Source organism: Danio aesculapii, chromosome 23 (assembly GCF_903798145.1).
Source record: "Danio aesculapii chromosome 23, fDanAes4.1, whole genome shotgun sequence".
Classification (NCBI taxonomy): domain Eukaryota; kingdom Metazoa; phylum Chordata; class Actinopteri; order Cypriniformes; family Danionidae; genus Danio; species Danio aesculapii.
The window spans coordinates 26579746-26592419 of NC_079457.1; the positions used below are offsets into that span (position 1 = coordinate 26579746).

The 12674-nt window shown below is 34.8% G+C and overlaps 1 protein-coding gene across 1 annotated transcript; it reads left to right on the top strand.

Moving 5' to 3' along the window:
• Positions 1 to 132: 132 nt before the first annotated feature.
• Positions 133 to 12438, top strand: ptk6b (PTK6 protein tyrosine kinase 6b). The gene is made up of 8 exons (XM_056448639.1): positions 133 to 620; positions 2336 to 2457; positions 4628 to 4788; positions 5152 to 5314; positions 8968 to 9126; positions 9296 to 9477; positions 10402 to 10555; positions 11505 to 12438. The coding sequence occupies exons 1-8, from the start codon at positions 223 to 225 to the stop codon at positions 11699 to 11701; spliced, it is 1536 nt and encodes a 511-aa protein (XP_056304614.1). The 5' UTR covers positions 133 to 222; the 3' UTR covers positions 11702 to 12438.
• The last annotated feature ends 236 nt before the right edge of the window (positions 12439 to 12674 follow it).

A 12674-nucleotide genomic window follows, 5' to 3' on the forward strand; every position in this document is an offset into this window, starting at 1 on the left:
GCTGAACCATGTACTCGCATTGACGAGAAGTCTGCAAGCATGCTGATAGCCTGTAAAGCAATTAACCTCAAATAATAAAGTATGCCTGTTTAGCCTCTGAACTTGTGTCATATTGTCGTCCACAGGCGTGGTTCAAATGCGGAAGGTTTCACTTTAGTACCAGTTCCTCAAAGCATCGCGCTCATATGGGAATAATCCGCGAGAACAGGTGCTTTTTACCTCATGGGGGAATGTTGTAGGAAGACTTGCCCATGTCTCAAGACAATATGGGACAAAATATACGGACCGACAGAAGCGGAGGGGGAAAACAGCGTGAAAGTTGACGGTGACTTTACGAACGATGGGTTCGTGAAGAATGAGACTGAAAGCCGTTATGCGAAGCCGAAGATCATGCCGCCTGTACCACCGGGTGCAAACAACAATGCTGCTATTTACATGGCTCTGTGGGACTTCAAGGCGCGCAACGACCAGGAGTTGTCCTTTAAAGCCGGCGATAAGTTCGAGATTTCCGACCGTTCCGGTGACTGGTGGACTGCCAACAAAAAGGACATATTCGGCCGTGTGACCACCGGTTATGTTCCTTGCAATTATCTGGCTCGAGATTCCGTAGAGTCTCAACCGTGAGTGTGAAAAAGCTAGTCCTAAAAGCAGTCTGTGTTGACTTTACAGCATAAATATTCAGTTAACAGGGATAGTTGAAAAGCCAAAAAATGATGATTCTGTGATCATTTACTCACCTTTATGTGTTTCAAACCTTTAAAAGTTTCTTTCTTCTGATGAACACAAAATATATTTTGAAGAAAGCTGGAAGCCTAACTATTGACTGTTGTATTTGTTTTCTTACTATTGAAGTCAATGGTTAGGTTTTCAGCATTCTTCAAAATATCCATTTTAAGTTTTCAAGAGGAGAAAGAAGGTTTGGACCACTTGAGGGTGAGTAAATATCGAGTAAATTTGCATTTTTTGGATTAACTATCACTTCAATTATCTAAATTACATTCTCTTGCCGTTATTTTATTTGGGTTTTGGAGTCATTGTGTTCTATATTAAATGTAATAGGCGTTTCAGTGGTTATTGTAAATGCTGCCAACCATAAAACTGAAATCAGTTTTACTCTAGATCATAAATAATTTTTCTCAAAGACTGTAAACCAGTTGTTGGTTAACCACATCATCTTAGCTACAATTAAAATTCTGACTTTTGTACTGGGCGTGACATAAATAGATAAGAAATCGAATAAAAATGAAAACAAATAAAGAAAATAATACAATACAAAAATGTTTTTGAATTTGCAACAGTAGGTCTACCAATATCATACAACTGATTTGTTTGAAATATTGCAATTAAACTACAAATACAATGATACATGCATTGTACTGTAATGATAAAAAAAAAAAAAAAAAATATATATATATATATATATATATATATATATATATATATATATATATATATATATATATATATATATATATATATATATATAAACATACAAATAGACAATAACTTGCGGTTTAAAAGCATGTATTGTTGTTATGTTGTTTTAAATGCTCCGGCTCTTTAAACTAGGGTGGTTTTAGGTGGTTTTGTCTAAATCTGAAACTGATTTCATTGTAGTTCCCCTATGCCACTATGATCATAGCTGTGGTGGGATTTTCACTCATATAATTATCAAAATTTCAGTTATTATTTTAAAGAGTTTTTCCTTTTTGTAAAGATTTATGAAAAAAAATGTTTTGCCTTGTCACTTTTCACTTTACATCACATGCTCCCCTGTAGTTAACCATTTTAGTTTTAGTTGTGAAAAAATCATACATGGCTGTAATAAACTGAGCATGTAACAATCTACTCATGCACTTGACATCACCATTTTCCAATTTTTAAAAACATTTTTACATAAGGAGCAAGCTGTTTTCAGGCCTCCAAACACTTTTGCCATTAAATAAATAGTAAATGTGAATAAAAAAATTGTTGTAAAAAAGCTGTGGTGTAAAAACATACCCTAAATCATCATCCTTTCTCTAAGCATAAAACCAAAAACCAGGATGAAACAGGTCAGTCTGATTCTTAAACAAATCATTTAGGTGGTTTTGTGAATCAGTTGGATAAATGATTAATTGAACAAATCTGATTCAAATGATGACACCATTGTGCTTGCACTTCGAGAGTGGTGTTTTTAATGCTTTTATAGTGTTTTGGGAGTATTACCAAAGCTTGATTTGTTTCTCAATCTTGCACTGTATCAATGTAAACTTGATATTTCAGGATCATCAGTTAAAAGTACATTATTAAACATCTAAATTGATGCAGAGATTTTTTTTCTCTGATCTTTCAGGTGGTTTTTTGGAAAGATGAATCGTGTTGGAGCGGTGAGCCACCTCATGTCTGACGAAAATAGTTATGGATCTTTTCTTGTGCGTATCAGTGAGACTGACGACATGGGCTACGTACTGTCAGGTGTGTGTGTTTAATGAGAGCCATTAGTGAGCTTGATACACTGGGTTCCCACAGGTCATGCAATTTCTGGAATATCATGGAATTGTAAAAGGTCCTCTCGGACATTGAATTTTTTGTCACTTTAAAATTTAGTTACCATTTATCAATATTTATACTTTTGTAAAATTTTTCTAGTCGTTTCATGCCTATTGCTATGGTTAGCCCATTTTTCAGCTCCATTTTATTTCTTGTACACTTCTCACTCATCAGCAAAGCCACATGCAGTCAACAGACTATACCTGTTAACTAAGCCAAACATGCCAGATTAATATAGATTATAAAAGCTTTGGCTCCAAAATGACCACTTTAAAAACTGGGCCTTAAACAGCGGATGACAATAAAGCTAAATAAAAGATTTGTAAAATGTTCCACAATTTGCAGCCACAAAAAATTATGTAAGTTGACAATAAATTGTGGTTCTCACGGTGCCAAAAAAATACATCCTGGTTAGTGAGATCACAAACGCTTCAGGTTACGCGCATTGAAGAGAAAGCTAAAATGCCATACAAATGTTGCTATTTCCACAGAGCTTCATCTGTTTCTGTATTTGGGCTTCCAAAGGACACGGCACAAAGACAATTGCTTACAATTTAATTTTAATTAAAGTTCCAGAGAATTATAAAAAAAAGATATAGCTCTAGCATTTGACAACGGAGAACTTCCAGAATCTCTCCCAGTTCAGTGCTGGATTCAGCTAAAACTCCTCAAAGAAGGAGCAGCTCTAACCATAATAGACGAAGCTGTGGATTGTCAGCCACAACCTGTATGTATTTCTATTTGTTAAAATTTATTTATTACTTGCATAGTGTCTAGCATTAATGGTATGTTGTAGCAAGCGTGTAAACAATGGGAAATGCTGTTTGGCACCATTAACAATTTAGTTACAAATTCATATTTATCCCTGCAAACACCCACAGTCTTTAGCAGTGCTGCAGTGTCTCTCTATGTGGCTGCTATCCCTGCATTCTACAACTCAAATAACAAACTCGCAAAAGATATGTGGACGTTTCATATTACTTACACATGCTTGTTCTGAATATATATGAAAGACACTTGTCAGATTTTATTTTGGAGAGCAGTCATGAGGTTCAGCTGTGTCCTCTTCGTTTTCTGTCTGATTCAGGCTCAAACTGATATGGCTATCACAGTTACTCTGACTGACAGTATTTACACAACAGCAAAGTGCATGCTAGTAGAAGTGTGAAACTTCCTGGTGACATGGAGCCAATCTGCCAATCACAGCTCATGTTAGCTGACCAATCAGAGCCTCTTGAGGGTGGGCTTTTGGAGAAACTAGGAAATATGACAATATGAAATATGGTCATTTTCATGTTAGCTGAGTATAATTAAAGTAAGTAAGTAAGTAAGTAAATAAGTAAATAACCAAAGTAAGATATATGAAAAAATAATGTGATTTTCTACAAATGAAGCATGAGCACACATTGCTTTACATCTTATAAAAACAACCAAGCCTTAAAAATACACTCTGGACCACCCGTTTAAAGTCATGCAAAATTATATTCAAGATAAAACCATGTTTTTATTTTAACATATTATTTTAGTAATATATTAAGGATGTAGGGTGACGCAGTGGCGCAGTAGGTAGTGCTGTCGCCTCATAGCAAGAAAGTCGCCGGTTTGAGCTTCGGCTGGGTCAGTTGGCGTTTCTGTGTAGAGTTTGCATGGTCTCCCTGCTTTCGCGTGGGTTTCCTCCGGGTGCTCCATTTTCCCCAACAGTCCACAGACATTCGATACAGGTGAATTGAGTAAGCTAAATTGTCCAAAGTGTATGAGTGTGTGTGGATGTTTCCCAGAGATGGGTTGCGGCTGGCAGGGCATCCGCTGCATAAAAACGTACTGGATAAGTTGGCGGTTCATTCCGCTGTGGCGACCCCAAATTAATAAAGGGACTAACCCGAAAAGAAAATGAATGAATTAAGGATGTATATGGACAACAATAGCCTGTTTATCGTTAGTTAGATGTCATGAAACTCAAACTTTTAATAAGTGAATATCAGGCAAAAGGTCAGTGAATTTGATATTTGGCTTAAGTATGAACCCTGGATACGACACATATTGAAATCGTTAAGGCCAAAACTGCACTCTGAAATTCTAAATATTCTTCTCTTAGTGAGGACCAAGGAAAATGCAAAGCACTTCAAGATCTTTCAGACTGGTGACCAGTTCTACGTGGATGCGTTGTCTAAGTTCAGCAGTATAGTACAGGTGATTGAACATTATCAAAGTCACCCACTCTCCATTGGGGACCTACTGAGGGAGCCTTGCATTCGGGTGAGACTTTCTTTCTTTTTCCAGTTTTGCTCATTCTCTCTCATTCTACTGGTTATTCATTGTGCTATGTTCTCAGAATTTGCTTCGTTTTGTCAGTTGAGGAAATGTGTGCAAGAGTTTCTTAATTTCTGCAACTTCAGCTTCATTTTGAAATTGCATCACCATTGCATGTGCATCAGAGCGTAAATATCTGCCAAACATCAAGAAACAACTATCACAAAGTAGTACTGTAGCAAATATACTGCCTGATTGTAAAGCATCTGATTTAATATTGTAAATATGTGATGTATATATAGTTTCTCTAAGAACCAATTTGCATGTAAGCTTCCTTCCTCTTGACACCATTGCATCATCTTACTGTAGATAAAGCCGGAGAATGTGCCACCTCCTTCAACGGATGAATGGGAGCTGCCTAAAGAGGAATTTCAGCTGGAGAATCAGCTCGGCAGTGGTCACTTTGCTGATGTGTACAGCGGCAAATGGAAAAATCACTCTAAAGTGGCCATAAAAATCCTCAAGAACAATGGTGAGCTCATATTAGAATACAATCATTACACAACAATATAATAGTTGACCTTTTTTTATTCTAAACAATTTCTGTTTTTTATTATGAGCATATTTTTGTTACATTCTGTTATACTCTGTGCTGCAATGGCAGAAAAAGTCTGAATACTTAAAAGGATGAATAGAATTTATACAGTCTGTTGTTCTTTCAGCGTATGAACCTTCTCTCTTTTTAGTCAACAAAAATAGAAATAAAACAATGTCCTTTTCACATCCATATAATGCATGGGTGTCCATTTACTCCTGGAAATTTTAGCAGCAATACCTAGCATAGATGTTACCACTGTGATAGCAAATGGAGAAATGGAGATCTAAATGCAGTCCAGTGGGTTTGTTGTGAAGTGCAGAAAATCAGGGATGATAAAATAGTGAAAAAACAAAACAAACAAAACCAAACCTGGGCACACACAAACATGACAGGGGTAACTAAGAAAACTACTGGCAATGAAGGGCTAACAGAACCGGGTATAAATACACAAAGAAACAATTAACTAAACAAGCTGATAAGGGGGTGGACACAACTAATAACCAAGACAACCAATAAAGATCACAGAAGAACTAACGCGAAGGGGTGTGATATGAATAAACCAAACTAAAACAAAACATTAGACAGGGTCACAATAGAAGTCTGGAGACCTAGACTACCTGGTTAAATGTGTGTTTTATACAGTATGAATAAGCTCCTTAAAAATAATGGTTCATTATTTGCATCAGTGGTTCCATGAAATACCTTTACAATAATAATAAAAAAAATAATTTTACTAAGAGCTCTGTGTATTGAAAAAAGTTTTTTAGATCATTAAAATGTTCTCAACACTAAGAAAAGGGGGTCCTTTTAAGAAATCTGGTCTTATTTTATGTTAAGTTTGTATAACTACTATGTACTTACACTGAAATTAATCAATCATTACAGTGTACGTATTGTGTAAATACACCTTTTTACATTTTACTTATGCTTGATTAAATACCTTGTAAGTACATTGTATTTATATTTTGATGTAAGGACATTGCAGTTAAGGACACAATATAAAGTGGGACCAGAAATCTTCACTAAAAGGCTCTATGAGGAACCAATCATCTTTTTTATGTCATGATATGCAAAACCTTCTTTTTGGAACCTTAATTTTAATGTAAACTTTTCAGGACAGTGGCCCTTCAGTAACTGATTGCATCAGGAATATTGTCACATCAACTGATTCCATCATTGATCTTAGAGCAGGACTATTCCTTTATGAGATTCCATTAGCAATGATGTGCACTTCAACTCTCCTGAAAATACACAAGTGCTGCATTTTGATTTGATTAATGAAAAAGCAGCATTTCTAAAAAGTACCAATGTAATTTCTTCACTTAGCGAAATAGCTCCAGACCTGAACTCATATGACAGCCAAAATGGCAGCTGAACGGGATTGTTTTGTTTTTGATCAATGTTGTCTGTATGTGCAATTACAGTTGAAGTCAAAATTATTAGCCCTTCTGTGCATTTTTTTTTTCTTTTTCAATTATTTCCCAAATTCTGCTATCAAAGCAAGGGATTTTTGACAGTATTTCCTATAATATGTTTTTTCTTTGACGAAAGTCTTATTTGATTTAGAATGAAAACAGAATGATAGCAGTTTTTTTTAATCAGTCAATATTATTAGCCCCCTTAAGCAATATATGTGTATATATATATATGTGTATATATATATATATATATATATATATATATATATATATATATATATATATATATATATATATACATATATATATATATATATATATATATATATATATATATATATATATATATATATATATATATATATTGGCTACAGAACAAACGATTGTTATACAATGGCTTGCCTAATTACCCTAACTTTACTAATTAACCCAATTAACCTAGTTTAGCCTGTAAATTGCACTTTAAGCTGAATACTAGTATCTTGAAAAATATGATGTACTGTCATCATGGCAAAGATAATATATCAGAAATTTGTTTATTAAATTCAGTTATTAGAAATTAGTTTTTAAAAAACTATTTTTGGACATAAAAGAATGTTTGGAAATATGTAAAAAAAAAATAAAACTTCTCTCCGTTAAAAAGAAAATTGGAGAAAAAAATTTAAAAGAATTCAAATTTAACAGGAGGGCTAATAATTCTGACTTCAACTGTAAATTTAGTTAGTATTTGGGACATTGCTGTAGTATAAACTTACTCTTGAGTGTCTCATAAAAGGATATATGGTTTGAAAGAGTTTTTTTTTAACACAAAAGACATTCACACCAGTGTTTGAACCACCTTTCCTCAAGAGTAAACCACTTCAAAAGCAAGAGACACAATACTCCAGGCAGAAACTCAGGAATTCTTGCTTTTGTCAGTCGCAGTGTTCAGGAATTTCCTTCAGGGAAATGAACTGTACAAGCATGACAATGTAAAGCAGTTTTAGATGTAAATGAGTAATGTGACATTGAGGGAAAACCAAATGTTTAATACAGGCAAAATAAATGTTTTCTTATGAAGGCAATTACTTGCCTTGCAGCCTTAGGATATGAACACATTTTTGGTGAATAATTTTTTTTTTATCTGGTAGATGAACACAATGTAAGTCATGCACAATAATAGTGTCTTAAACATTACCCTAGTAAATGTGCAACTAAATACTCAGCAGAAAAAGTCTTTAAAATGCCTATTTAAAACTCAGAGCCTGGCTGAAATATTGTGGTTTGGTTCACCCAAGTGGAATAAATGCATTACTACAGATACACTGCCATACACACTTATTGTCATGTTCTTTTCATTTATTCATTCATTAATTTTCTTTTCGGCTTAGTTCCTTTATTAGAAAAAGGGGTTACCACAGCGGAATGAACTGCCAACTTATCCAGCATATGTTTTACGCAGCAGATACCCTTCCAGCTTCAACCCATCACTGGGAAACATCCACACACACATACAATGCAGCCATATTAGCTTACCCAATTCACATATAGCACGTCTTTGGACTTGTGGGGGAAACCGGAGCACCCGTAGGAAGTTATTCAATAACAAATTGCAATGTACCAAAAGGGGTCCTATTTTCACAACTTTCTTTAGTGTGTGATGCTGCTGAGCATGAAAAAGATCACTTATAAATTTACTCCAGAGAGAGATTCAGTAAATGTTTCTGAAAACACCTTGATTTGAGTTATCCTCAGGGAATTTGCATATGTCCAAGGCACAAGCTGTAAAAGCACTAAAAACATTTTACTTCTACCTGAAAAGGGAATGTACAGCATGGTTTTTTAAACGGTCTGTTAGTTATTTGTGCTGAAATTTCACAGATACATTCTGGGGACAACTGAGATGTATATTGTATTTTGTGAAAAGGGCTTAACAATACAGCATGTTTTCCCTTTGTTTTAAGCTTATATTGTGTCTAGCCAAACAATATGTTTAACACAGTACAAATGAACCAATAAAAGTCAAATATTGCTTTTGAATAAATCTCTTGATTTCCAATATTATTTCTAATATATTTCTAATAAATATGAAATATATTTTTGTCGATATTTAATAAAAATACATGAATTTTTATACTTGAAATAAATATAACAACAAATAGTATTTCTGCTTTTATCTTTTGAACACAGATGCTCTTGTGCAGAAGGAGTTTCAGTTGGAGGTGCAGATCATGAAGCGTTTACGTCACAAGCACCTGATTTCTCTCTTTGCTGTCTGCACTTCCTCCCCGCCGTTTTACATCATCACCGAACTAATAGAAAAGGGCGACTTGCTTCATTTCCTCAGAAGTCAGTCACTGTCTGATATAATTGACAGAAGCCTTACATTTTTGTGCATGTGTTGTTCTTATTTTATTGATTTAAATATATACACTTTTTATACACATTTTATATATATATATATTTTGTGGCTGTTTTGTGTAATTGTATGTTTTAACCCGTCTTCCTGATCATGCAGATCCAGAGGGAAAATCATTGGAGATGGAGTCTCTGATTGACATGGCAGCTCAAGTGGCAGATGGGATGGCATATTTAGAGGCAAATAACAGTATTCATAGAGACCTCGCTGCCAGAAATGTGCTAGTAGGAGATGGATATGTCTGCAAAATTGCTGATTTTGGCCTAGCTCGAATCATTAAGGTAAGATTGATTTTATTTATTTTTTGCTTCACAAACTGTATCTGAATTGGTGTTAATAAGTGCTTAAGAATTGACCAAGTAGTGTTACTATTACTGTAGCTGGGGGTGATTATTGATAGTGACAGATAACAAATCTGCAGCAAATGCATGATGCTGTTATGTTAAAAATATAGGCCAGATATTGCTGAATCCATGCCACAAAGAATTAAAGGCTCAAGACACAAGATTTTTAATTTAAATATCCAAAAAACACTATAAAAGTGTTATATATTTTGCGGACTTATGTGCTTTCATTATCCCATATGTTTCAAAGAATGTTTAAATCCAGAGAACTAAGCAATTTTATCTAATGACAAGACTGTTTCCTGTGTCGCCTTGTTAATGATGTCTGTTAATGATTTCTGGTTTGGATTGAAAGAAAACAGGGAGAAACCAAAGACGTTTTAACATGTTGTGTGTTCTACCTTGTCAGATTGTCTGACCTGCCATTAAAAAAGTATGTAGCATATTTTGATGATGAAATATGCTACCCATCAGATTTTTCTACCACTTAAATTTTAATGTGCATTGGTGTGATATGAAGCTGTAATATCACCCTAATTTATCCCAATCCCTAACCCCAACCTCAGAACCATTCAAAAACAGTGTTGGTTGCATATTCTGAAGGGTAGGATAAAATGCCAGGACAGTGGCACACCAGGGTGACGGCAAACAATTAGTGCCGACAAAAACGGCCGACTGTTGGCTTGGTGTGTCCTGGCCTTTAGACTGAAAATGACATGCTGTACCTTTAAGGCAGTTCTGAAGGCAGGGAGTTGAATCTAGAACTAGCAATGTGTACTATCTTAAATTGCCCATTGAGTTTATAACTAGAAATGAAGTTTATCGCTAATGTAACATCTAATACATTTTGTTCATGTCTAGGAGCCAGTTTATTTATGCGATGACAAGAAAATACCATATAAATGGACAGCACCTGAGGCCATTGGTCATGGCACTTACTCTAGTAAATCTGATGTCTGGTCGTTTGGAATTCTCCTTTATGAGATTGTTACACACGGAGGAATACCTTATCCAGGTCAGATTCAAGACAATAATTTATTCTCTTTTTTTGGGTTTGACACAATATATTATTTTTATTTTAAATATTTATATTTTTATGGTATACATTATTTATAGTTCAAAATCTATTGTAAAAATCTTTCAAGGGAAGAAATTAAATGCAAAACCCTTTAATTTTGCACTGTTCAATTTTGAGCTATTTGGTGTTTATAGTGTTTTTTTGGTAAGACAATAAGGTTGTGGGTGACGCGGTGGCGCAGTAGGTAGTGCTGTCGCCTCACAGCAAGAAGGTCGCTGGTTTGAGCCTCGGCTGGGTCAGTTGGCACTACTGTGTGGGGTTTGCATGTTCTCCCTGTGCTCGTGTGGGTTTCCTCCGGGTGCTCCGGTTTCCCCCACAAGTCCAAAGACATGTGGTATAGGTGAACTGAGTAAGCTAAAATTGTCCATAGTGTATTTGTGTGAATGAGAATGTATGGGTGTTTCCCAGTGATGGGTTGCAGCTGGAAGAGCATCTGCTGCGTAAAACATATGCTGGATAAGTTGGTGGTTCATTCTGCTGTGGCGACCCCAGATTAATAAAGGGACTAAGCCGAAAAGAAAATGAATGAATAAATGGACAATAAGGTCGTATCATCGCTCTTCAGACACGTCGCGCGCACCTTGTCAAACACCACCACCACCACCACTGACTGGTGCCAATGGTGCTTCATAAATGAACAAAGGCTGTGAATATGATTTTCTATTTTAAAATACATTTGCTAAGATGTCAAACAAACTTATCTAATGTTGTCACAATGAGATATTTCCTGTAGAATTCTAAGAAAAAATAATACATATAATCCATTTTGGAATGAGAATGTGAATTTTTTCCCCCAAATGAACTGTATATAATTTCCAATGCATCATTTGCATTTTTAATTTGCATATACATTTTAGAACTAGTAATATTTGCTATTCTTTTATAGGTGTCCAAACTGGTGAGGTTTATAATCTCATAACGAAGGAACAATACAGAATGCCTTCACCACCCAAGTGTCCACAAGTCATTTACAACATCATGCGATCTTGCTGGAGAACAGAGCCAGTGGACAGACCCAACTTTAAGGTTTTGAAGGATGAGCTGGACAACTATCAAGGCCAATATAGCAGTGTGGGGGATTAACACAGATAGATAACAACATCCTGTTGGCTGAAACTTTTAAGACATTCTAAAAGACAGATCCATCATAGAATCATCTTCAATGAATTAAATGGACTGATGATTAGTCCACCGTATTAGTTTTCAGAAAATGAGGACGCGCACTTGAAGCACTTTTTGGGAGCTCTAAGGGAATAATTTATTGGGGTTTTAAGCAATAATTACTCTCTGAATTAAATGAGATATATGCTGTTTTATTTTAGAACAAACTATGTTAGAGAGTAGATTGTATTTGATTTGAAGACCATGAAATAAGTGTTTAAATCTGTAATTAACAGTTTGGTCAATCAGATCAGTTCCAGGGCATCAAAATGTTTGTAAAAATGTCTGATCTGAACTGTACATATACACAACCTTTAATACAAACAAACACGATATGAATGATAATATAATTTGTTGTATATAAGTGGCATTATCATAGTGAACATAAAGCTAATTTAATATTTCAAAGAATATATAAAATCATACATATGTTTATGGTGATTTTTGTAGTTTAAATATTGAGCGGTGTGTGAACTGTATGTAATAGTGCACTGCATTGTTGATTTTTGCAATTTACCCAAGCTAATTCTTCGGTGCAGTCATAATTTATTAATTAAAAGACTTTTAAGAAAGAAAGTGCATGCAAGATTAGACAAAGAACTATGTTATTCATACTTTTATTTTAACATTTTATATCCAAATAAACAGACACAATCCTAGTTTACATGTCATCTAAGGTTTATGATCTTTTATAATGAAAAAAATTTATCATATTGTATCATTTGATGTTTTATTAGTATTATACCTGCACATTCCAGATATTTTCTTGGATCTATTGGGGGGAAATGGACAATAATATTTATATGTTTTGCCAAATGTAGTGACTGTTCAGCAGAATCAATGTGAAATGTGACCAGCAGATGGCGACAAGCTATAATTTCAACGATTAGCTGTA